This window comes from Microdochium trichocladiopsis (genome assembly GCF_020744255.1).
Source record: "Microdochium trichocladiopsis strain MPI-CAGE-CH-0230 chromosome Unknown B0I36scaffold_13, whole genome shotgun sequence".
Classification (NCBI taxonomy): domain Eukaryota; kingdom Fungi; phylum Ascomycota; class Sordariomycetes; order Xylariales; family Microdochiaceae; genus Microdochium; species Microdochium trichocladiopsis.
In genome coordinates this window covers 543030-564245 of record NW_025763556.1, presented here as the reverse complement: position 1 = coordinate 564245, position 21216 = coordinate 543030, and the positions used below count along the sequence as shown (strand labels likewise).

Sequence of the window (21216 nt, the reverse complement as noted above, 5' to 3'; positions counted from 1 at the left end):
TGGCCGCATGGCGGAGCTTCCGGCCAAGGTCACCGTTCCGCAATGGGCCGCCGGGTCAGCTAAACACGTAGCCAGAGGTGGCTCAGTCTTTAGCACAGCGCTCGGGAATTAACCACTAAATTTGCAAGGGCCATGGGTCCTGTTTGAACTTTTCAAGAAGTCCTATGACGGCCCGGCATGTCCGTCGTAAAGCTTGGTGGTGCAAGTCTCGTCGATGTGCTTGTGTTGCGCTAGCGGTTAAAACAAGGCCTGGAGGTCTCCACATCTCTGCACCCCGACTTGGCAGGAGGCATATTTGTAACCTCGTTGCAGAAGCACAGGTACTTGGTCAGCCTGGACCAATCGGCCCAGACTATTGCGCTTCCTCCGTACGGATTGTGACTTACTATTCGCTGGGTCTTCGCAAGGCAGATGTGTAATCGTTTTAACTTCATATGGCGACGCGGGGTGATGTAGTCCCGGTCATACCGCTGTCTGCAGCGGAACGAAGCGTTGAGACCCCTGGGCGTCGCCCCTGTCTGCATGCACATTGCATATGCACTTCACGAGGCAGGAACATGCAGCTTGAACCACAGACATGAGGAGGCGCAGCCACCATTGCGTGGTCCCCTCGTGAAAATTATGGCCGAACTTGCGAGCATGTTCGGGGGAAAAGGCTAATAGACACAGCAGACTCGACTACGGAAAGACAATACTTAGTCCCGTGACCGGTGGCAGCGTTGGTAGCGAACTGGTAAAGTGAGCAAGTGTGTTTCAAGATATGATAAAATTTACAGTCAAGACGGTTCGCGGATGAGACGGAATCCGATCTGAAAGCACGTCACGAGTACCTGAATACATTTTCTTGTAATCTGTGCTATAATCATACGGCAACAACCCGCCGGAGTGTGAACGCAGAGTCCTAGAAAGTGCTCAACCAGAGGACGTGCAATGGAATTGAGCGCCTGGAATTCCAGATAACTATGAGCTTCGATCAAGCCCTGGGATGGAATTTGACTTTGACCCCATTCATTATAGCGGTGCCATACGTCAACATGTCATCCTCATGCGGCATCTTGACAATCTCGATATCGAAATGCTTCATGAGCGTCGGGAAGGCCTTAAAGATGGCCTGCTCTGAAATATTCCTCCCTGGACAAGACCGATTTGGGCTACCAAACGCGAAATTGTACTTCTCCAATGCGAGACGATATTCCTCGTCCAACCAGCGTTCAGGCTTGAACTCCTCGGCATCTTCGCCAAAGATCTCTTTGCTGAGGTGCATAGCCAGCGGGCTTGTGCCGACCGTCGTGCCAGGAGGAATATTGTACCCTTCCAAGGTAAGCCCCCGAGCAGGGACCTCCCGATACATGGCGAGCCCGACAACAGGCCAGTGGCGCATGGACTCTTTAATCGTGGCGGTGGTGTACTCGAGGCTATTCACAGTCTGGAATGAGGCTGTACCCTTGATGTCGCTGGTCTCGATCTCTCGCATAACACGAGCCTTGACCTCCGGAAGGTGATTGGCCTGTGCAATGACAGCCATGAGTGATGCGGTCAGGGTGTCGCCGCCAGCAAATAGCGTAGCGGACACCATGCCGCTGAGGTATTCCTGTTTGAATTCAGGCTTCTCCTGGTGCAAGCGGACTAGGTCATCGGACAGGCCGCCAATGGGCTCCTTCTGGACGTCTCTCGTGCCAACTGACTGGGACATCATTTGCCCGACAATTCCCTGTGTCATGTGTTAGCGCTCTGTTCGAATACGAGCGACCAATATAGATCACTTCTAACTGACCATCCAAATATTCTTCGATGGTGGTGGACAACTCGGTACTCCCAATGCCACAAGTCGCTGCAAGAATCGCTTCGACTTGAGCCCTAGCTTGTGCGAGAGCAATACGATCCGCGGAAACAAGCCGACGACGGACGCATATCGCCAGAACTGGAAATACCCGTCCCACAGCGTGTCGTAGTTGGTGCCAGCCTCAATCAGACCTGGCGACCAGCGGAACGTCACAGCAGTAAGGCACTCGATGGCCAGAATGTGCATCCATTCCATAAGGTCAACCTCCTTGCCCTCGAGCTGGCGAAGCTTCGCAACAAATCGCTCGACGACCTCGTCCACGGCGACCTCGTGGTTCTGAAGGTTGGCCTGGCTGTATGTCGGTCCGATCAGGCGGCGCTGTGCGCGGTAGCGTGGCATGTACATCTCCGCCACTAAGTCGAGCGTATCTGGTGCTTCTCGTTTCATCGGGAACAAACTGACAGGGCCATGGCCAGCAGCGACGGCATCTGAAAGTAGGCAAAGTAAGATGATTGGGTCTCTACTACGCATGCGCTTGACAATTTGAACATACAGTACCAGTCTGCCTTTCCAAACGGCGATCCCGCTCCTGTTGAAGTCCAGTTAACTCGGTTTTTGCCCTTCGAAAGGGCATTGGTGGGCCGCTGTCATACTGTACACCTGCTTGAATCCGTCTGCAGACACAAACCAGACCATGTTTGGAGTGACTCTCACCACAGGCCCGTACGTAGCGTGCAACCATCTTGTGAGGCCTCGAGATCGGCCTAACCTGGCATGGTATGCGAACCAGAGCCTTGTGACAGCTGCCAACTTTGGACCTGGGATGCGGGCCAGGGGATGGAAGAACAAGTTGTAGATGGCTATCGTGACCGGTAGAAGACCTAGCGCTAAGGCAGCAATGGCTAGGGGTGGAAGCATGTTGCCCGCAAAGCTGGAGCTGGGAGACATCTTCGACTGGGTTCTCGTAGTCTCGACACAAGAGAGTGCAAAGAGCGACGACCCGGCGTTGATTTTCGACTCTGTCAAGATTCAAGGATGATAGCTTTCCCTGGATGCTACGTGATGACATGCCAGGGGCTGGAATTTCAAATAATTGCATCCCACCACTTCACATGCCAAGTCAAACAGAGCCCGCATACATGCATATTTGATGTGTTCTGCTTGTCCATGCTTGGGTCGAAACCCTGAGCCCAGAGACTTCGATGCAGAATGTGGGGTTGTGGGGGTATCCAAGGACGTGCATGTCTGTCGACCAGGATTCATGCCGACTTGACAACGCAAGGATGGGTCCGCAGCGTAAGGACGGATCCACGGCCTGTCCTGCCGCTGCCGCTGACCAGGTTCAGGGACCTTGAAGAGGTCCACACCTAGCCGAGAAGTCTAGTGGCTATTGTACGTCCTATGATGGTAAGTGTTACACGCAAATAATTCAGAATGGTACTAACGACAGTGTATCGAAGTCTGCAATCTTTTTGACGATCTAGTGAGATGTATGTTTAGCACAGGTAGGCTACAGACAGCTAATACAGACAGTGGCGGGGGAATGACCTCTTCCCTGGGTCCACCTGTTACTTCTGAAGAAGCTGACGGCTGCTTATGTCCCGCTCTTGTGGCCGGGACCGAGCGTTCTAGACAAGGGTCGGAACGCGTTGTATATATAGACGAATATACGAATTGGGAGTCTGATGGACACTGCAGCCGAGGAAGCTGAAAGACATTCACAGTGACACAATGACCGGAAACAAAACCGACACAGCATCGTCCGAGGTACGCACCCCCACAGACACCCAGGCAGCCCAAGCCCAAGGAAATGTCGCGCACATTCCCAACAACGAAGAGCTCCCACGATGGCGGATCTACCTGATCACATTCACTCTGGGCTTGGCAAGTCTGCTCACAGCTCTGGATTCGAGCACGCTGGGTAACGCCGATCTCCATTCCGCAATTGAGGTGTATTTGCAACGCCCTCTCCACTGACATGTAACTCTTAGGCCCGGCCATTCCTGCCATTACCTCGGACTTTCGGACGCTCGACCATATCAGTTGGTATACAAGCGCCTACCTGCTGACACAGATGCCATTCCAGCTCGTCTTCGGCCGAGTCCTGGGATTTTTCGAGCCAAAGCTGTTCTACATGGCAGCGATGCTTGTATTCGAGGTTGGCTCGGTCTTGTGTGCCACGGCACCGAGCTCAGCAGTTTTCATCCTAGGTCGGGCAGTCTCCGGTGTCGGGGCAGCGGGCATCATGGCTGGCGGCTTCGCCATCCTCGGGCACACACCCATGCGCGAGCGGCCCCGGCTAATGGCTTTCTTCTTCGCGATGCAGTCGGTCGCCTATACGGCGGGGCCTAGCATCAGCGGAGCCCTAACGGACTCATATCTCACCGTACGTATACACACACTCACCCGTGCGTACAACTTCTTCGAGTCATGCAAGCCCTCGGCGAGGCTGTGCTCGCGCTGGCACAACCGTCTATCCTACTTTGGAAATGATGTTCCATGCCTGCCACAAAATCACGGCTATTCTCTGACACATGCCCTTCTCGGTTCCGCAGTGGCGTTTCAACTTCTGGATTCAGTTGCGTAAGTGGGCACTTTTGTTTCCCCAGTTGCCTGTTCTGGACACGTTTGAAGAGGATGCACCTTCGGCTTACACAGTCTTCGTGTGCGTCGTATCAGCCCTAGGAGTCGTGGCCCTTGCAACGTTCCACTTCGTCGTCGACAGCGTTCCTAACCCCAACTGCGACCTGCCTCTCCTTACGAAGCTCAACAGGTGTGACCCAATTAGCACAGGGCTGTTGATGTCCTGGTTGGTGCTCCTGTTCCTTGCCCTCGAGTGGGGGGGCAGCAGTCTTCCCTACTCGTCTCCGCAGGTCTGGGGATGCCTGCTCGGCGCGGGGCTACTTGCTATAGCCTTTGCGGCTTTGCAGGTCCGAAAGAAAGACGAGTGAGCTATATCCTCAGCCCCCAAATCGACCGGACCCCCCGGAGCCGGCTATTGTGTCAAACCTGCTGACAGTCCTGCGCCTTCTCACAACAGCGGCCTTGTGCCCCTCCGGTTAATCAACCAGCGCACTGTAGCTTGCTGCTGTGCCTTCTCGGCGCTCTACGGCGCCGCCAACGTTACGCACATTACCCTGCTCCCGACATATCTGCAGACCGTGCACGACATCAGCGCCACCTTGTCCGGCGTCTACCAGCTGCCAATCACCTTTTCCAACATTATCAGCGTCGCCATATCCTCCCAAGCCATAAGCACGTGGGGCCACTTTCTCCCCTTCCTCCGCGCGGGGCCCCTCGTCTACCTTGTGGGCTCCGTGCTCTTCCAGCAACTCCGCACCACGAGCGGCCCCGCGTGGTACATTGGCTCCGAGATCCCCATTGGCGCTGGGTTCGGCTTGGCTATCCACTCGTCCGTCCTGGCGATCCAGGTCGTGGTCTCTCCCCATGATATGCCGCTGGCCGCAGTCATGGAGTTGTTCTCACAGCAGCTCGGGCGCGCGGTGGGGATCAGCATCGCGCAGTCCATATTCGTGCAGAATCTGCAAGCCGGTCTGCGCGGTGTCGTCGATGCAAGCGGCGGCAACAGTAGCACCAGCAGCAGCAACAGCAGCATCGTGAGCGACTTGGCCGGCCAGGGTCTGCAGGAGATGATAGACAGCATGAAGGCGCTGGAGCCCGCGTCTCAGGCAGCAGTGCGTGAGGTGCTCAACGGAGCTCTTACTACCGCGTTCATCCTGCCGGTCGCAGCAACAGCCGGGGCTGCCGTGCTGACGTGGTTTGTGGAGACCAGGACTATCGACGTCTCAAAGAAGGCAGGCAGGGCGAGCGGCGGTGATGATGCAGAGCAGACTCAGATTAAGAGTGGGGGTCGTCAGGGAGAAGACACGACTGTCGCAGCAATCGGCGAAAAAAACACGGATCGAACTGCGCCAGAAGTTGCTCCTGGTGATGATGCAAGAGTCGACGCCAGTGGTGGTGTAAAGGGGGGGCTGACAGCAGCCAGGGTTAATACTCGCAAGGATAATCGTGGCTCAAGTTATTGATCACCGTATAGAGGTGATGGATCCTCGCTTGGAAGACTTGGTCAGGCCACGGGGACCCCGGGAAGCCGACAACTTGCATTAGCCGACACTCCAACCATGGGCTGTGCGGAAGTTGCCGGTTATGTCAGGCCATATTCTACCGCAACCCGTGTAGGGAAGGCGCTGGTGGTAGCATATTCGACATGCCCCTGTCCATGCCATGAATTAGGGTGGCTAGTCAATGTCTTCCTAGGACACTATGTGTTTGAGCCGAGGCAAGTCAAGCTCCTTATAAACTCTCCTATTGGCTCAAGCTCTTCACTGGCGCCGTTGGCTTGGATGCTGCGTAGTCGCCACACACACACACACACACTGCTCAGTATTGACTTTACCCGCTATCCGGTAGCTGAAGCCCAGTCATCACTCGCCCGATGACAGGGGACTATTAGCTTGTTCGAGGATGTTTCCGTTGCAGATTCCGTCCTTCCCGACAGGCAACCCCACAAGGACTGGCTGAAGTCCCCACACACTACCAGGGGTCATGCTTAACGCTCATGCGGAGAAACTGCTTCTCCGCAATCATCCTGGCTCGAGGCGGCGTCTTCCTGTGACAGGCCCACAAATTTAGGATCAACTGCATAGTGAGTGACATGCTGGTAACTGCAAGCTCTTCTTATTGCATCCGTGGCCATAGTCCGACTGGAAAGGCGGACTCCCTATCTGGGGAGCTGTGCGAGCTGATGCAGGGGCAGCTGACGCATAGACATGGCGACTTATCAAAGATTCCGTAAAGTGTTGCGCTTGCGCTCGGCTGTCATGGCCTTGCAGGCTGTTGAAAATCTGCTGCACATGGCTGAAGGCTGCGCTGCTCAGGTCGCATCTGCGCAGTGCTCTTGACACAATTCGCCAAAGCTTTGCATGCAGACTCACCTGCGGACGCGACAATGTGGTCCTGCATATACCTCGTGGCACGATGGTGAGTTCTCTCAATCTTCTGATTTACAGCTGTAAATTTAGAAATTGACGACGCGCAACTGTTCTCGTTTGCAAGTCGTTCACTTCCTCGGGAGTACTCTAGTTAACAACGACCTACAAGGGCACTCGGCGTATTCGAACGCCAATATGCTGCCAGAAACAAAATAAGATGCGACCCTCTGCCTCTGCCCACAGGCAAAGCCGCCTTCTCAACAAGAGATGTCAGCATCCTGATCCCCACCATCAACACTCCCAATGATTTCACGGTGTGCATGCGATTGTGGCTCGCCAACGCACCTAGGGAGATCATCATAGTTACAATTCCACGAGATCTGCAGCGTGTCAATGAGTTGCTTGCGGCTGTTGAGCATGACCAATCCGTGCCCATACATGTGCTCACCGTGCCGAAACCCGGCAGGAGGGAGCAGATGAGTCTGGCCATACGGCACGCCACAGGCAAGATCATTGCATATGTCGATGACGATACGTACTGGCCCAGTAATCAGGTGCTTCCCCATCTGCTTGCTGGTTTTGAAAATCCCAGAGTCGGTGGTGTCGGAGGCAAGCAGAGGTGAGTCCTTTCAGGCAGTCTCCTAAGCATGGTGCTTTGTTGCAGAGGCCGAAATAACAAGTCAATCAACAAGATGGACTAACACACCCTCGCTCTTGAAGTGCATTCGTACCAACTGAGCGCCGCAAGCCAGGCATAGTCACCGCCTCGGAAGTTGCTTCGGTGCGCGCGCTCGCCGGCTCCGCCGCGTCCAATGCAGACCTGTACGCACGAGAAGGCGTGGTCTGGTGCCTGACCGGCCGCACGCTGCTCGCCCGTGCTGCGGCCCTGCAGACCCCAGAGTTCTGCCACGCCCTGACGCACGACACGTGGGCGGGCAAGAAGATCAACACGGGCGACGACGGCTTCATCACGCACTACCTCATGAACCGCGGGTGGCGCCTCGCGTTCCAGAGCGCCCCAGAGGCCGAGGTCCTCACGCTCGTCGAGCCCGCGGAGAACTTCATCAAGCAGCTTGTGCGGTGGCGGCGGTCTGGGTACAGGACTTACTACGCGCTGGCGCTGCACGAGCCTGGATTTAGGACGTTTTATGCCTGGTATCCGTACTTCGGCAGGCTGGTGGCCAGGTTCCTGGTCAGGCCACTGACAACAGTTGTCCACAGTCTGGTTTGGCTCCATGCCTTCTGGGCGCATCCAAAGTTCGCGTATGTCCAAGCCAGTCTTCTTTCCTCTTGTGCTATTGTACTGATAATTTTCTTTTAAGGGCCGCGTTGTTTGCATACCAGCTACATCTGTCTGCCTCGGAAGCTCTCAGCTTCTATAGGCAGAACCCCTGGATCGGCTACCGCAACATCTGGGCGATCATGGTGATGGACAACCTCTACCAGCTCATCAATGTATACGTATGTCTCACGCTAGGGGTGGAGGGCTGGCTCACAAGGGACGACAGCCAGAAAGGGTGTGCTGATGACGAGATGCACGAACTTGACGCCAGCTTGCAGGACGAAGAACGCTGAGAAGGTGTCCAGCGTGAAGGGCATGGAAGGTCTGTTGTTCTAGATGGCTTCCGGCTTTGCTTATCCACAGCTTGCGTTGTAATACGCTCTAAAACACGCTTCTCAGGCTATCATATGAGCCAGAAGCATGGGCTACAAGAATTGGTTCATCATTCATCATGGACAGACCTAAAGGTGCAGATACTTAGTCCGTGGTCTGGCCAACTGGATCTCACCAATTTCTTGCAATCGCGCAAAAACAAGCGCAGGTTACGTATGCTCAATGAACATTCAGTTATCCAAATGTTGAGTGTAAATCGGTTCGTCAAAGTCAATGGGTACTTTGAACACATGTAACCTCATGGCGTTTGTGAGCAAAATAGACTGTGATATCTTATTTCCTCTCAAGTAGTTACCTACCGCTCGTCTTCTCGTAGACTCACGGATCTTGCAAAATACCAAGAAGAGGAAGGATCTGAGAGTGTAGGGTAGAGCACAAGGAAAAGCAATCAAGTATGAACCGCGTCACTATCGTCCTAATCCATCATGGCGCCCTGTGGATAGAATTAACATTAAGTATCCGTTCCGCGACGACTCCCCGTTGACATTTCGGCTCAAACCGAGAACCAGCGCAGGCCGTTGACGAAGAACTTGCCACCGACATGCTCGTAGGAACGGTGCTCGACGCTGCCGTCGTCGTGGGTCAAGATGAGAGTCCCGCTGTTGACGTCGCCCTGGGCTTTCCAGGTCCCGGTCGGGTTGCGGCGGTCGTAAGCGTAGGCCGAAGCCCGCTGGTCGATGGAGTAGGCGACGCAACTGCTGCCGATTGAGAAAGAAAAGCGCCCGTTAGCGCCCAGCGCGTAAGCATTCTCCTCGCGCCACCCATTGCCGGTCTTCAAGTACTTGTAGTCTCCGGCGAGGGCGCGCTCTAGGTTGCCAACTTTGACCGCCTGGGCGGCAGGCGCCGCCACGGTGGCAGCACCGCTCGTCTCATCATTCCGCTGCTGCTGCTATTGCTGGGCTGCGTGGCCCCGAAGAGGCTCGTGAGCGCAGCCTCGGTCGCCTCCATCTCTTCAAGGCGCTGCTGAGCCACGACCTGGGACTCTTGGTAGCGCTGCGCCAGACTGGCCAGGCTGTTGTCCTGACCTTCAGCGGGCGCACCCACGCGCTCGATGCTCTTCATCAGAGCCTTGCCAAAGGCAGAGGCTTTCTCGCCGGCGGTCCGTGGGACGCCCTCTCCGCTGGCCTGCTTGGCGCGATACTTGTTGAACTGCCGGCCTACCTCGCTCCACATTGCCATGCTGGTGCCGAGGGGGTTGGTGTTGGCCTTGGTGGCAATGTTGACGTACGCCTTGCCGACGTTGCCTGCCCTCTGCAGGTTAGAGGGACCCTCCGCCTCCTGCTCCTCGGCAGCTTCCTCGCTCTCTCTAGTCGAGGCCGTCATCGGACCGGATGTGGGAACGACGACGACGGTGGGGGCCGCGGTGTCGCGCGGCGTCGGCTGAAGATACTCGATGCTGGTCTCTGGCGGGTCTTCTTGGACGCTGAGCGTGCTCAGGTCAGGCACATCTGGATCGCCAGGATCAGCTACGACAACGTTCGCGTGCTCCACGGCCACCTGCTGCTGCTGCTGCAGGTGTGCCGCCATGGCGATGATCAGTGAGAGCTGCTCGGGCGTCAGCCTGGCGAGGGGATTTTCTGTCGTCGTTTTCTCGACCTCGCGGCTGGCTGGCTCGGCCGCCGTCGAGGTCGTGTTGGTACTACTACCCGGCGTCTCCTCAGACAACGCCGCGCCGGACTCGTCGGCGGCCTCCCTTGGCTCCTGCTTGGCCTTGCTCTTTTGCGCCTGCGACTGCACCGCCGTGTTGAGGAGCTTCAGGCTCGCCGTCTGCGGATCATGGGGATCGGCCGCAGAGGCGATCAGATTGAGCGCCGAGGCGGCGCCGCTCAGCAGGCTCGCGCCCTTGTCCGACTTTACAAAGTGGACGGCGCCGGTTCCCATCGCCCGGACCTGCGCGCCGATGGCCTTGCGCTTGATCTCCTGCTTCGGGGCCGCCGGCTGCTGCTGCTGCTGCTGCTGCTCCGCGGATTGATCGACGACGACGACGACCGGCTGCGGCGGCGTCAGCGCAACAGCTTCGCGCGTCGTCACGGCGTAAGGACCGACGGCGACCTGCACGGGGCTGTTAGGTTGCGGCTGCGGCTGCGGCAGCAACACCTGCTGCTGCCCCTGCAAAATATGCGGCGCTATGTACGACAAGTCCTGCTGCATCGGTGCGTCCTGCTGCAGGCTGCTGTGGCGCTGGGGGAGCGGCGGCACCGGTTGACTCAAGCCGACGCCGCCCTGGAAGGACGACGGGGCGGCGTTGTTCCGGCCCTGGGCGGCGCTGTAGTCCTGCCTGACGGCCTCGACGGCCTGCTTGCTGACGCTCACCACGCCCTTGACGAGGCCGCCGAACAGGCCGCTCTTTCCGGCCGGCGCGGCATGCGTCGGGGCCGCCGCCGAGAAGGTGTCCACGGAGGGGCTGTTCGGATACTGCTGCTGCGACGGCGGCAGCGCGTAATGCGGATCGATTTGATAGCCCGGGTAGAGTCCGGCTGCCTGCTTCACCAGGCCCGGCTGCAGCGCCGGCATAACGCTTCCCTGCATGTGGTTGTCCCAGCTGATGGCCGGGGGCGGGCCAGGGGGCGGCGGCGGAAGCGGCAGCGCGTAAGTGGACGGCAGGCCGGCCGGGGCGGTCTGCGGCACGGCGTAAGCGACCGGCACGCCGCCGGCGTACCCCTGCGTCTGCGTCTGGGCGTAGACGTAGACCCCGGGGGCCGCCGCAAAGGACGGGGGCGGCACGCCGGGGTGCTGCGCGACGGGAGTCGGGAGGAGGGCCGTTGGGGCATAGCTGTAGCTCGCCTGCACGTGGTCGGCCGGGCTGTAGGGGCCAGGGGCCTGCAGGTCCTGGCGATATTGCGCCTGGCCATGGTAGCCCTGGCCCTGCTGCTGCGGATACCCGCCCTGGAAAGCGTCCACGTACACAGTCGTCGGGGTACGAGGAATGTCCTGCAAGTCCTGCGGGAGGTCCTGGGGGTAATAACTGTTCAAGTTTTGCGGATACGAGAAGCCACCCGGCGGGCGGTTCGGATCGAAGTTAGCCATGCGTGAATCCTGCGCTTTTCTGTGTTTCGCGATGCTTCTCGTGGGGTCCAATGTGCGATGGATCGACCCGCGGCCTCAGTCCGACAAAGACAGCCACGGGCCGCGCGTGGCGTCGATGCGCGAGGTCACAAAATGGGTTTCTTGAGGCGGGTTTCGGGACGAAATGTAGACCTCAATGCTCGAGAAGCTACAATGGACGCCTGAGTCTCGCCACCACGAGGTATTAGCATGCTGCGCTCGGTTTTCTTTGTCCAAGCTTGGAGTTCTGTACCGCTATGATGGCGGTGGGGTCCGTCTGGCTGCGTCTGTGGCCGGGGCGGTAGGGCCTGGTGGAAAGAAAGAGATTCGCTTGCGCCGTGAGGGTCGAAGGTCGCATCCAGAAGCCGCGGGCGTTCTATATTTCGCAATGTGTCGACTTGAACTTTGAAGGAACTGCAGCTCAAGCAGAACTTCTTTCCAATCATTATCAAGTTATTCGAAGAGAAACTCTTCTACTAATTTATGCCTAAAAAGCGGCTGAGAGAGCACACCCGTGGCTTCGGAGATGGTGAAGTGTATTTAGGCGGGCAAGGACGCCGCCGGGCTCGGCCTGGGCCCGCCTGACGCGCCTCGTCGAAACTCAAAACCCGCGCGCCGGTTCGAGCTGGCGGTGCGGCTGTAGCCTCCTCTCTGGCAAACGAGGTGGCGGAGCCGGACTCTGGCAGCTGCGGCTGTGATCCGTCCTGCAACCTCCCCAAGTGCCGCCACAGGCAGACCCTCTTTCATCGACGAGGACACCTGGCACGCCGCCTGAGGCTTCTACCCCGCTAGCGCCCACCGACGGCGATCTCGCAAATCTCCCATGTCTTCCGCGTGAAGCTCCCCTCGTTTCCGTTTATGGATCTTGCAAGAAACCAAGACCAGGAAGTATCCGAGAGTATGGGCTAGAGCAGAAGGGGATGGAACCAAGTATGAAGTCTCAAGATCAACCCGCCACTATCATCATGCAATCCGTCATGGCTCCCTGTAGTTAGACTTAACATCAAGCATCCATTGATCCAGATAAACGCCGTCCCACTCATTGCCCGCGCTATTCGATGGCTGCCTGTACTCCGGAGAGGTTGTCAAAGTCGTAGGATCGACATACGCACCGCCATTGCTATGCTCAGGAGAATCCAGCTTACTCTCCGCCGCCCAAGTTGTCTCAGGCGGACGGTCAGACGCCTTCCGCGCCAGGACCAACGTATAGTCCCCAACTACGGCGGTGGACTCCCACTTGATTCCTGGATGGGCTTTTGGCGCTTCGCGATCGACCTGCCGCGCGAGCACTGGTGCGTTGAGCATGAGCTCGGGCATGTTGTAGGTTCCCCGGCTCAGTGAGATCTGCATGGTGAGTCTTTTTGGCTCCGTAGGCGATGCGGGCGGGAGCCCGTCGCTCAATTGTCGAGTAGATTCTCCGAATTCGGCGGATTTGCAAATGAGAAGATAGATTGCGAACATTTGGCCACTTGGCCCTACACAGTCTAGAAATATGCTGGTTTCTGTAGCATGGGCTCGATTCCGAATGATCTGGTAGAGTCCTCTGGAGACTGAAGTGCAGGAAGGGTATGTTGCACGTACGCCGAATCGTTGAAGAAATCCTGGCGAGAGAGCCAAAAGCCTCACGGGTGCGCTCGATTCCCGCCGTATGCTGAGGTAGATTGCCGGGCGAGCAACAATTGGATGCTGTTGTTGGAGCGACATCTTGGGGAAGTAACGCAATGGCAAAAGTGTCAGACAGTTGTCTTTACGGCGAACGAATCTTCTCTGGCTCGACGGGCGGAGAATGAGACACAGCCTCTTGTCCCTCGACGAAGTGACGGGATCGTGTGGGTCCTCCACCGTACAGGCAAGTTGAGCCAACCGTTCGCCGGTTGGTAGCTCGATCATCGGAAGGTTGATTAGTACACCTTGGTTTGTGGCGTAATAGTGATCGTTTACCATAGGAAACTTTCTACAGGGTCGCAGATTACATGCCCACGCATAATTCCTGGGAGACCGCGCAAGGGAGCCGGTGTTGTGTATAGGGTTATCGACCCAAGAACCGGGCTCCTCAGTATAACTCATGGGAAAGCCGTTGTGTTTTTCAAGATTCCAGGCGAAATGTTCGAATGCGAAGATGGTCTGGTCTGACGAGATGTTGATGATTTCCTTCTGAAGCCTTTCGAATGCCTTGGAACCTTCGCCATACAGCAGTGGCATGGAAACGCGGAATATGCCGAGAAGGCAGTACGCTATGTCCTCTTTGCGTGTTGTCTCCCTGTTGCAGGCCCAGCTCAAGCGCTGCGCCACAGAAGCGTGCCAAAAGTCTTCATCCCACAGGAACTCCAAGGGTATGCCCGAGCTGTGAGCCAGTAGCGCCGTCAGCCGTGGTCCTGCCCAATGGAGCCTTTGCTTCTTCTGTACGACGTCAAGCACGTAGCTCCTCCGGCATGAGAAACCAATGAAGTTCCAGCCTACATCGAACACCGCCAGACATTGTGGAGCAATTAATTCTTGGAGCGTCCAGCCACGTGCGAACCAACGGGAGCATTTCACCTCCTGAAGCTGACGTGCTGGAAGCTCATAGCCAAGGGCAGAAGGATAATCTGTCCACTCGAGCTCGGATGCCTGATTTCTGCAGGAATGCAACATGCTCCGATGTTCCTCATCGGTCAATGAAACCATGGTCTTATCGTCCTTTAGGTCATCTGATATGGGTGTTTGTGCAGCCTCGGAAGTTCGGTCGCCATGACTTGTGTCACTCTCGACCAGGCTGCCCTTCATTGTGTCGAGGTGCTTGTGTTCACCGAGTATGAGACAAGGATGAACATCAACCAAATAGACATAACAGACGGCAGCCTTGGCGTACCAGCTGAACATTGAGTTGATAGCCTCCGAGAGTTCAGCACTGCTCCTCTTGTCGATGCAGCAAGTGTCGACCCAGACGTAATCGAGGCCATCTTGTTTGGCACGGTGACAGCAGTTGTCGATCTTCGCATGACCGGGCTCTCGCAGATGCCGCCGCTCGTGGCTCCTCGTCTGGACGCGGACCGTTCTTGGCCACCTGCCGCTATGATGCCGGTTTCGAAACGGGCCGCGTGGCTGCTTGGTTGTCGCGTTTGTGCCGCCATTATCGCAGTAGTCTTCGAACTTGGCCTCGTGGGGGCCCCAGGTGTGAGACAGGATGGCGTATTCGGGCACCGAGCTGCCCAGAAAGTACTCGAGCTTCCGCGTGTGGACATTGAGTAGATGCATGGCCAGGCATATGGTCTGAGTGCTGTGAGGCGCAGGGAGTGCAGGGCAACAAGAAATTGGGAAACAGCAAGAAGTTGAGAGTGAGGTCCCCTCCCCACGGTTGGCGGGACCTCACTTTACCATGTTGGTTGGCTCCTGTGCTTCTGACCCCGCGCGGGTAGCCGCTTCAGAGATTCAGCCTTGCTGCCTTGGCATCACGCCTCACCCGCCTGCCACATTGCCGGGGTATATCAAACGGTTGGCATAGTCTGTTGGCACAGTCCGTTCGCATGTGGGTGTCCAGGTGTCGAGAAGTCACTGGACTTGAATAACCAGAACCAGCAAAATCCCATTGTACTCTCGGGACGGTCTCCATGTTTTGCTCGTGGCGCTTGCTAATCCCAGTCTGGGGGGCTCGAGCTGTTTTCTTCCAGCCCCCTGTAAGTCCCCCTGTTGGCTCATCACAGCTAATCACATCTTGTCACACCACGACCAACAAACACCACAGCCTGAGCCAACACGGCTGGTCTGCCTGAGCCGCAGGGCTATTGCATATCGGGGGCCTCCGACCCTTATTAAAACAAGAAACATCCAGAATCATTAGCCACCGCTCCTCAACCAGACCACCTACCTAGCGCAATCTCTGCCCACAATTGCGCTAAAACGACCGAGTGTTCTCTAGTTGCGCTCGAGTTGACGCCTCTTTTCTCTCCTGTTACTCATCAACGTTGTCTCCATGCAGCCAGACGAGGGCAGCTTGCGGCGGCCATTCAAAATTGACGACAGCGACAGCGACGAAGATGAGAAACACGCTCGCAAACGACCCGTGCGTACGCGCAAGGGCCCCAAGCTTGCCCCTCCGCTCTACAAGGCGTCTGTGACAGCGCTGGCCGACACAGCCAGCACCCGCCCGGCGTCCTCGGCCACGGCGGACATTGACGACGCCATCATCCTCCGCATCAGAAAGTGCCTCGACCGGGCGAAGCACCCAAACACGCCCGAGGCCGAGGCTAAGGCGGCCCTGCACGTCGCGTCGCGGCTGATGGGCCAGTACAATGTGTCGCAGGCAGAGGTCCTCGCCCACGTGCCGCCCGATGCGCAGAAGCAGTATGCCGGGCAGACCGTCGTCTCCATCACTCGCACCGACGGCGACACGGACAAGCCCGTCCGGCAGCAGACCTACGTCAACAACCTGTGCTGGGCGATGCAGGAGTTCTTCAGCTGCAAGTACTACAGCACGGCGCGGCGCTCGTCCGTGGAGTTGACCTTTTATGGCATCGCAGAGAACTCGGTCGCGGCAGCCATGGCCTTTGAGATGGCGTACAACCTCATTGCCGAGTGGGCCAGGGCGTATAAGGGCGTCGGCAGCAAGAACAGCTACTGCCATGGTGTTTGCGACCAGCTCGTCAGGGACGCGCGGCGCGCAAAGGCCCAGGAAGAGGCACAGGCCAAGAGAGCAGAACTTGAAGCTATTGCGGACACGGCGAAGCAAGAAGAAGCCGATACCGCGGCGCGGTTAGCCCGGCTGGAGCAGCCGCCAGCTGAGGATGACGTGAGTATCAAGTCTTCATCGCCTGAGCCGCAAGTCAAGGCCGAGGACGACGACAGCACTACCGAGATGGTTGATGGTGATTCTGAGGATGAAGATTTGGGGCAAGAAGATCCTGATTCGGAGCTGGAAGATTTCTGGCAGCCCAACTTTGAGATCAAGGAGGAAGGCCCTCTCGATCTCTCAGGCGATCTCGACTTGGAGATCGAAAATCTTGTCAAGGAGGAGCGCCAGTCATCCGAGGTGCCGTTTGATGAAGTGCCACCCTTGGCGGGCCCTCCTGACTCCACCGAGAAGGACACTCACGACCCCGAGGACAAGGAAGACCTTAAGGCTTCTGTTGGGAGTGCAGGCGAGTTTCAGTTGCTGGAGACGAACTGGCAGTCGCACGGCCAGCTTGTCCTCTTCCGAGACACATCAGCCAGAATCGCCGAAAATTATCTCAAGGAACAGGGCGTCAAACTTCACAAAGGGAGAAAGCGTACGACTACTATACATGACTCCAGTGCTTATCAGCAAGGGAAGCGGGATAGCAGCAAGATCGACGTGCACAGAAAGAGGCTGACCTCGGAGTAGTTCATCACTAGTCTGGGAGCCACGCTTGCATTGGTCACACTTCTAGATAGCACACCAAACAATGATATGGTGTTCGTACTTAGAATACAGCGAGCGATGAGACCTAGGGCCGGAGTCGTGCAAGGGATCAAGTTGAGAATAAGTTTCCCTCACAGGGCTGCCAGGACATCAGTTCGCAAGAGTGGCTGGTATCCTCTTAGCCTGCCACCTGACCAGGGTGTATTGAGCTGTCGGCACATGTGAGCCCGGAACAGGGTCTCGTCCCAGCGAGTCTACCGCCCGCCTGCGCGACAGGCGGCAACCTCAGAGAAGGGCATTGGCGATACAACGTCTAAGCAGCTTGTCAGCCCAAATTCCCCATCTGCCCGTGCGCTTTGTTTCAAGCCGGCGTTCCGATGACAAATATAGCAGCCTAAACGCCGGGCTCCACTGGCCTTATCTCCAGCAACCAGAAACAGACCACATGCATGCACCAGCTCAGCGTTCTCCACGGTCTTCCCCCATTGCCGCTCTGGACACCAAACTTGTCACGTAAAGTCTGCAACACAGGAGCGCAGATCCATCCAATCATAGCAATGACTGCGACCTTCCAGTTCGTCGACAGCAACAGTGTCCTCCCCGGAGGCGTCGACCGCGAGACCCGCAGGCGCATCCGCAGCCACGCCGCGACAGGCAAGAATGTCGGACGCAAGGTGAACCGCCCGTCAAAGGTCGCGGCCCTGAAAGCGCAGCACCAGCAGCAACGGGCCCAGGCCGCGTCGGCATGGGACCTCTGCAAGACCCAGAGCCAGAAGAGCCTGCAGGCAGGGCTGGCCAGCATGGGGCAGCAGCAGCCAGGCACGCAGAGCCACGCCAGGTCATCCTGGAAGGTCTCGAGCAAGGCCATCTGGGCTTTCCTCGTGGCCAAGTACGAGAACCTGGAAAGGATCAAGGCGCAGAGCCACGTCGGGCTCGACTTCGTGCTCCCCGCGCCGCTGCCGTGTAGGAAGTGGGTGCTGCCGACGAGCTCTCTGGCGGCGACTCACCGATGTGAGTTCTGGCATCTCCTCCCTCTCGGGCACACGACGTGTCGAACCTTTGATGATACTGACAATAGGTCGCCAGCCATGTCCTTCTTCATGAGCATCAGGTACTTCCCAGAGCTTCGCTCCGTCATGTACAACCCGGCCACGGCACCCTCGATATGGCTGAGCCTGGTCTTCTCTGACGAAGCCTGTAAGTTGTCGTCATGTTCCACCCATGCTCTCTCTCCCCGTCGTTGGATCTAGCAAGCTCACCTCACGCTCTGCCAGATTTCCATGTCGCCATGGCTGCCTCGACTCTGCTCCTGGCCCAAATCACAGACTCGCCAGGAGCCGCAGAGTCGTCGGCAGCGTCAATGAGCCACCTGTCACGCACATTTCAGCTCATAAGCAAGAAACTCACATCTGGCGATCCTTCACATGCGTCCTCCAGCAGCAGCAGCAGCAACTCACGTGACGTAGAACTCAAGCCCGCCGTGTCGGATGCGACCATGGCAGTGGTCATCATGATGGCTCAGTATGAGCGACACCAGGGCCGCTGGTTCCAGGGGCTTGTGCACCTGCGCGGGCTGCAGCGCATGGTTGAGCTGCGCGGCGGGATGGCGAGGCTGTTTACAGAGAACGCGGTCGTTGGGCACAAGATACTACGGTGAGTGAGCGTACCTACGGTCGCAAGGGCCGTCCCAATGACATGAGGCCGGGACACGAGCAAATCTGACACCGACCGGTATGATTATGGGGCAGCCTCGATCTCGAATTCTCATTACACGCCAGAGCGACAACGTATTTTCGCATTGAGGAGTTTTCACACATGTTGCGGACATTGCTGCCGCCGACTCCAGAGTTCGTCAGCTCGGTGCTGGCACCAGCATCCCCTGGAATGACCACAGCCACAGCCGAGGAGCACGAAACCGTCCAGCGAGCCATGTTCTCCCCTGCAGCGCTGTTTCTACCCAGCTTACCTACCGAGCTGCGCACAATCTTTATAGACTCGGCCTACATCTCAGACCTCATCAACGCCGCCGCCACCGCCAGCGAGAACGTGCGGAAGATCAACCTAGACGAGTTCCTGCACACGCTGCTGGATCTGGGGTATCGGCTCGTGCAGCTCCGACCCCTCGGCGCCGTGTGCTGGGCCGTGGACAGCGCCGCGTACGCTACCGCCGCCACCCGTCCTCGCAATTCAGGCCACGTACACCCGGGACAGGTGATAATGGACGACGACAGCGCGGTAACAGCTGACGTGGTGCACCTGGGGCTTTTCGCGTGGCTGATGCGCTTCATGCATCGGCTCGATGGGATAGTCGAGGAGGTGCCGCGGCTGCTTGAGCTGGTTCAGCGCGCAGCAGAGTTCGTCCTGGGGCCGGCGCCGCCTGGAGTCGGCCCACCGTCGTCTACGTCGGGCGGCATCTCTGACAAGTCTGGGGCATCGCCGGGCTCTCGCTCGTGGGGAGCAAGCTTGCCTGTTGGAGGACAGACGCATACCCCTGAAGCCACGACCAAGACATCATTCTCTCGAGGCCCAGATATACAAGCCCAGCTCGTGCTGTGGACGCTGTTCCTTACGGGGGCACTGGGGTTCCAACGCCGGCCATATCAGCCATGGGTGCTGGTCAGGATCAGGCAGGCTCTGCAGAGGCTGTGTCTGGATGACCAAGAGTGGGAGGCGACGAGGAGTGTGCTTGGGCGATACCCCTGGGTGCATAAACTGCATGGAAGGGTGGCCGAGGGGTTGTGGAAAGACGCATTGTCTTTGAAAGAGGATCCTGGGAGCGGAACTTCGTGAAATGGAAACCTGGAACGGTCTGGAAATCCGATAGGAAATGAATGAAGCCGTGGAGAACATGGTTGTAACGTGTTTGTCGTAGAACAAAATGCTGGCACCAGCGACGTGAAAGCCTACAGTATGTTCACCGACAGCCAGGCAAGAAGAAGCAAAGTCACAACGGAGTCGGGAGTTCCGTGACGCATTGGAGGTTATATCATTCTATTGTGTTTCTACCTAATCGTTGATCTCCCAAGCAATAGCCCGAGAGTACGTAGTCTCATCCCTGAGAAACCCGCCATTGCGCGCGCGCCCTAGACCGAGACCAACTTGGTCAAGAAGCCAGGCTCGATCTTCTCGAGTTCCTTGGCCACAACATCCCACGAATTCTTCTGGGACTCTTTCACAAACTCTGGGATGGCAGCCCTGCACACACACAAGCCAGAAAGATTAGCATTCGCTCTGCTCACCAACCCCACGCTGTTATACAAGTCTGGGATATGGGACGGGAAAACTACTCACTCGGCGTCGGCGGCATTCTCCAGGAAGTGCCCGCTCGTCTGCGCGTCTGCAGTCACGGCGTACAGCAGGTTCCGGCTGCCCTGCTCCGAGGTGCGGCCGATCTGGTCAATCACGCCAAAGATGTGCGTCTGGAACTGTTGCGTCTGGTACCGCGCGAGGTCGGACATGCAGAGACCGGGGCAGACGGTGTTGATCACCACTCCTGTGCGGGAGAAGGGCGCGATGGTCGTGCCGAGCTCGCGGGTGGACTGGATGTCGAGGAGCTTGGAGAGAGCATAACTGGTTTTGAACATGTCAGAATTGGAATCTGCAGACAGACACTCCCGACGCGCGGTGGAGGAGTAGATAAAATGAACCAAGTCAGAAGAACACGAAAAGGCGAGCAGGACTTACACCTCTCCGATCGGGCACTTGCTCTCGTCTTCCAAGCCCACAAGCGGATCGTCTTTGATGTTCGCCCACGACTCATGGAACTGGTGGAGCGGCCAGTTGCTCCCGACAATGGTAAGATGCGGCGCCAGGCGGGTGTCCTTGCTGCCGACGTCAGCACCCACGAACCCAAGCTTCTTGGCCGTCTCGCTCAGCTTGGGCAGCATCAGCCCGGCAAGCAGGAACGTGCTCAGCACGTTCACCGTGGTCGAGACGTTCCAGCCCTCCGGCTTGGCCTCGTCGCGGGACCCCGCAAAGACGCCCGCGTTCTCGACCAGGCCGTCGATGCGGTCCAGCTCCGCGGTCGCTTTGCTCGCAAAGGCGCGGACCGAGGCGAAGCTCGCGAGGTCGAGGTGCCAGATGTCGGCGGGCACGTCTTTCTTGCCGAGCTCCGCGGCGATCTTGGCCTTGGCCTTGGCGCCGGCGTCGAGGTTGCGCACGGCCATGATGACCCGTGCTGCCCCGAGGTTCAGGAGGTGCTTGGTCGTCTCGTAGCCGATGCCCGTGTTGGCGCCGGTCACGATGAAGGTGCGGCCCTCGACGAGGGCGGTCGTGGCGTGGATGGGAAGTTCCTTCTCGGCCATTGTGGATGTCGAATACTGGTTTCTTGCTGGTGAGGCGAGGGATGTTGGTTTGCGGATGAACGGAGTGAGTATTGAGGACTCAGTATGGTGGTGGAATG

At 57.6% G+C, this 21216-nt stretch overlaps 8 protein-coding genes across 8 annotated transcripts; 4 read left to right on the top strand and 4 right to left on the bottom strand.

The window, feature by feature from the left end:
• Nucleotides 1–821: 821 nt before the first annotated feature.
• Nucleotides 822–2821, bottom strand: B0I36DRAFT_436326 (cytochrome P450). Its single transcript, XM_046162817.1, has 4 exons — nt 2437–2821; nt 2337–2372; nt 1775–2271; nt 822–1711 (listed from the first exon to the last, which is right to left on the bottom strand). Exons 1-4 carry the CDS (start codon nt 2729–2731, stop codon nt 974–976), a joined length of 1566 nt encoding a protein of 521 aa, XP_046005242.1. The 5' UTR covers nt 2732–2821; the 3' UTR covers nt 822–973.
• A 946-nt stretch (nt 2822–3767) lies between these two features.
• B0I36DRAFT_255068 (major facilitator superfamily domain-containing protein) lies at nt 3768–5829 on the top strand (the record flags this gene model as incomplete). The annotated part of the gene is made up of 4 exons (XM_046150853.1): nt 3768–4169; nt 4339–4366; nt 4463–4730; nt 4824–5829. Coding segments are annotated over 4 exons (1704 nt in total), but the record flags the coding sequence as incomplete, so codon positions are not given.
• Nucleotides 5830–6726: 897 nt separating this feature from the next.
• B0I36DRAFT_378076 (nucleotide-diphospho-sugar transferase) lies at nt 6727–8310 on the top strand (the record flags this gene model as incomplete). Its single annotated transcript, XM_046160630.1, has 4 exons — nt 6727–6784; nt 6979–7354; nt 7456–7998; nt 8058–8310. 4 exons carry the CDS (start codon nt 6727–6729, stop codon nt 8308–8310), a joined length of 1230 nt encoding a protein of 409 aa, XP_046005240.1.
• Nucleotides 8311–8662: 352 nt separating this feature from the next.
• B0I36DRAFT_397769 (uncharacterized protein) lies at nt 8663–11437 on the bottom strand (the record flags this gene model as incomplete). Its single annotated transcript, XM_046161591.1, has 2 exons — nt 8663–9239; nt 9386–11437. 2 exons carry the CDS (start codon nt 11435–11437, stop codon nt 8904–8906), a joined length of 2388 nt encoding a protein of 795 aa, XP_046005239.1. The 3' UTR covers nt 8663–8903.
• A 2127-nt stretch (nt 11438–13564) lies between these two features.
• Nucleotides 13565–14692, bottom strand: B0I36DRAFT_209827 (heterokaryon incompatibility protein-domain-containing protein; the record flags this gene model as incomplete). The annotated part of the gene is made up of 4 exons (XM_046148888.1): nt 13565–13830; nt 13897–14010; nt 14257–14507; nt 14589–14692. Coding segments are annotated over 4 exons (735 nt in total), but the record flags the coding sequence as incomplete, so codon positions are not given.
• A 506-nt stretch (nt 14693–15198) lies between these two features.
• Nucleotides 15199–16933, top strand: B0I36DRAFT_338490 (uncharacterized protein). The gene has a single exon (XM_046155763.1). The coding sequence runs from the start codon at nt 15408–15410 to the stop codon at nt 16794–16796; it is 1389 nt and encodes a 462-aa protein (XP_046005237.1). The 5' UTR covers nt 15199–15407; the 3' UTR covers nt 16797–16933.
• Nucleotides 16934–17371: 438 nt separating this feature from the next.
• Nucleotides 17372–19604, top strand: B0I36DRAFT_369244 (uncharacterized protein; the record flags this gene model as incomplete). The annotated part of the gene is made up of 4 exons (XM_046159743.1): nt 17372–17825; nt 17901–18011; nt 18089–18467; nt 18563–19604. The coding sequence occupies 4 exons, from the start codon at nt 17372–17374 to the stop codon at nt 19602–19604; spliced, it is 1986 nt and encodes a 661-aa protein (XP_046005236.1).
• Nucleotides 19605–19810: 206 nt separating this feature from the next.
• B0I36DRAFT_389219 (uncharacterized protein) lies at nt 19811–21206 on the bottom strand. The gene is made up of 3 exons (XM_046161305.1): nt 20499–21206; nt 20106–20384; nt 19811–20009 (listed from the first exon to the last, which is right to left on the bottom strand). The coding sequence occupies exons 1-3, from the start codon at nt 21116–21118 to the stop codon at nt 19898–19900; spliced, it is 1011 nt and encodes a 336-aa protein (XP_046005235.1). The 5' UTR covers nt 21119–21206; the 3' UTR covers nt 19811–19897.
• Between the last annotated feature and the right edge of the window lie 10 nt (nt 21207–21216).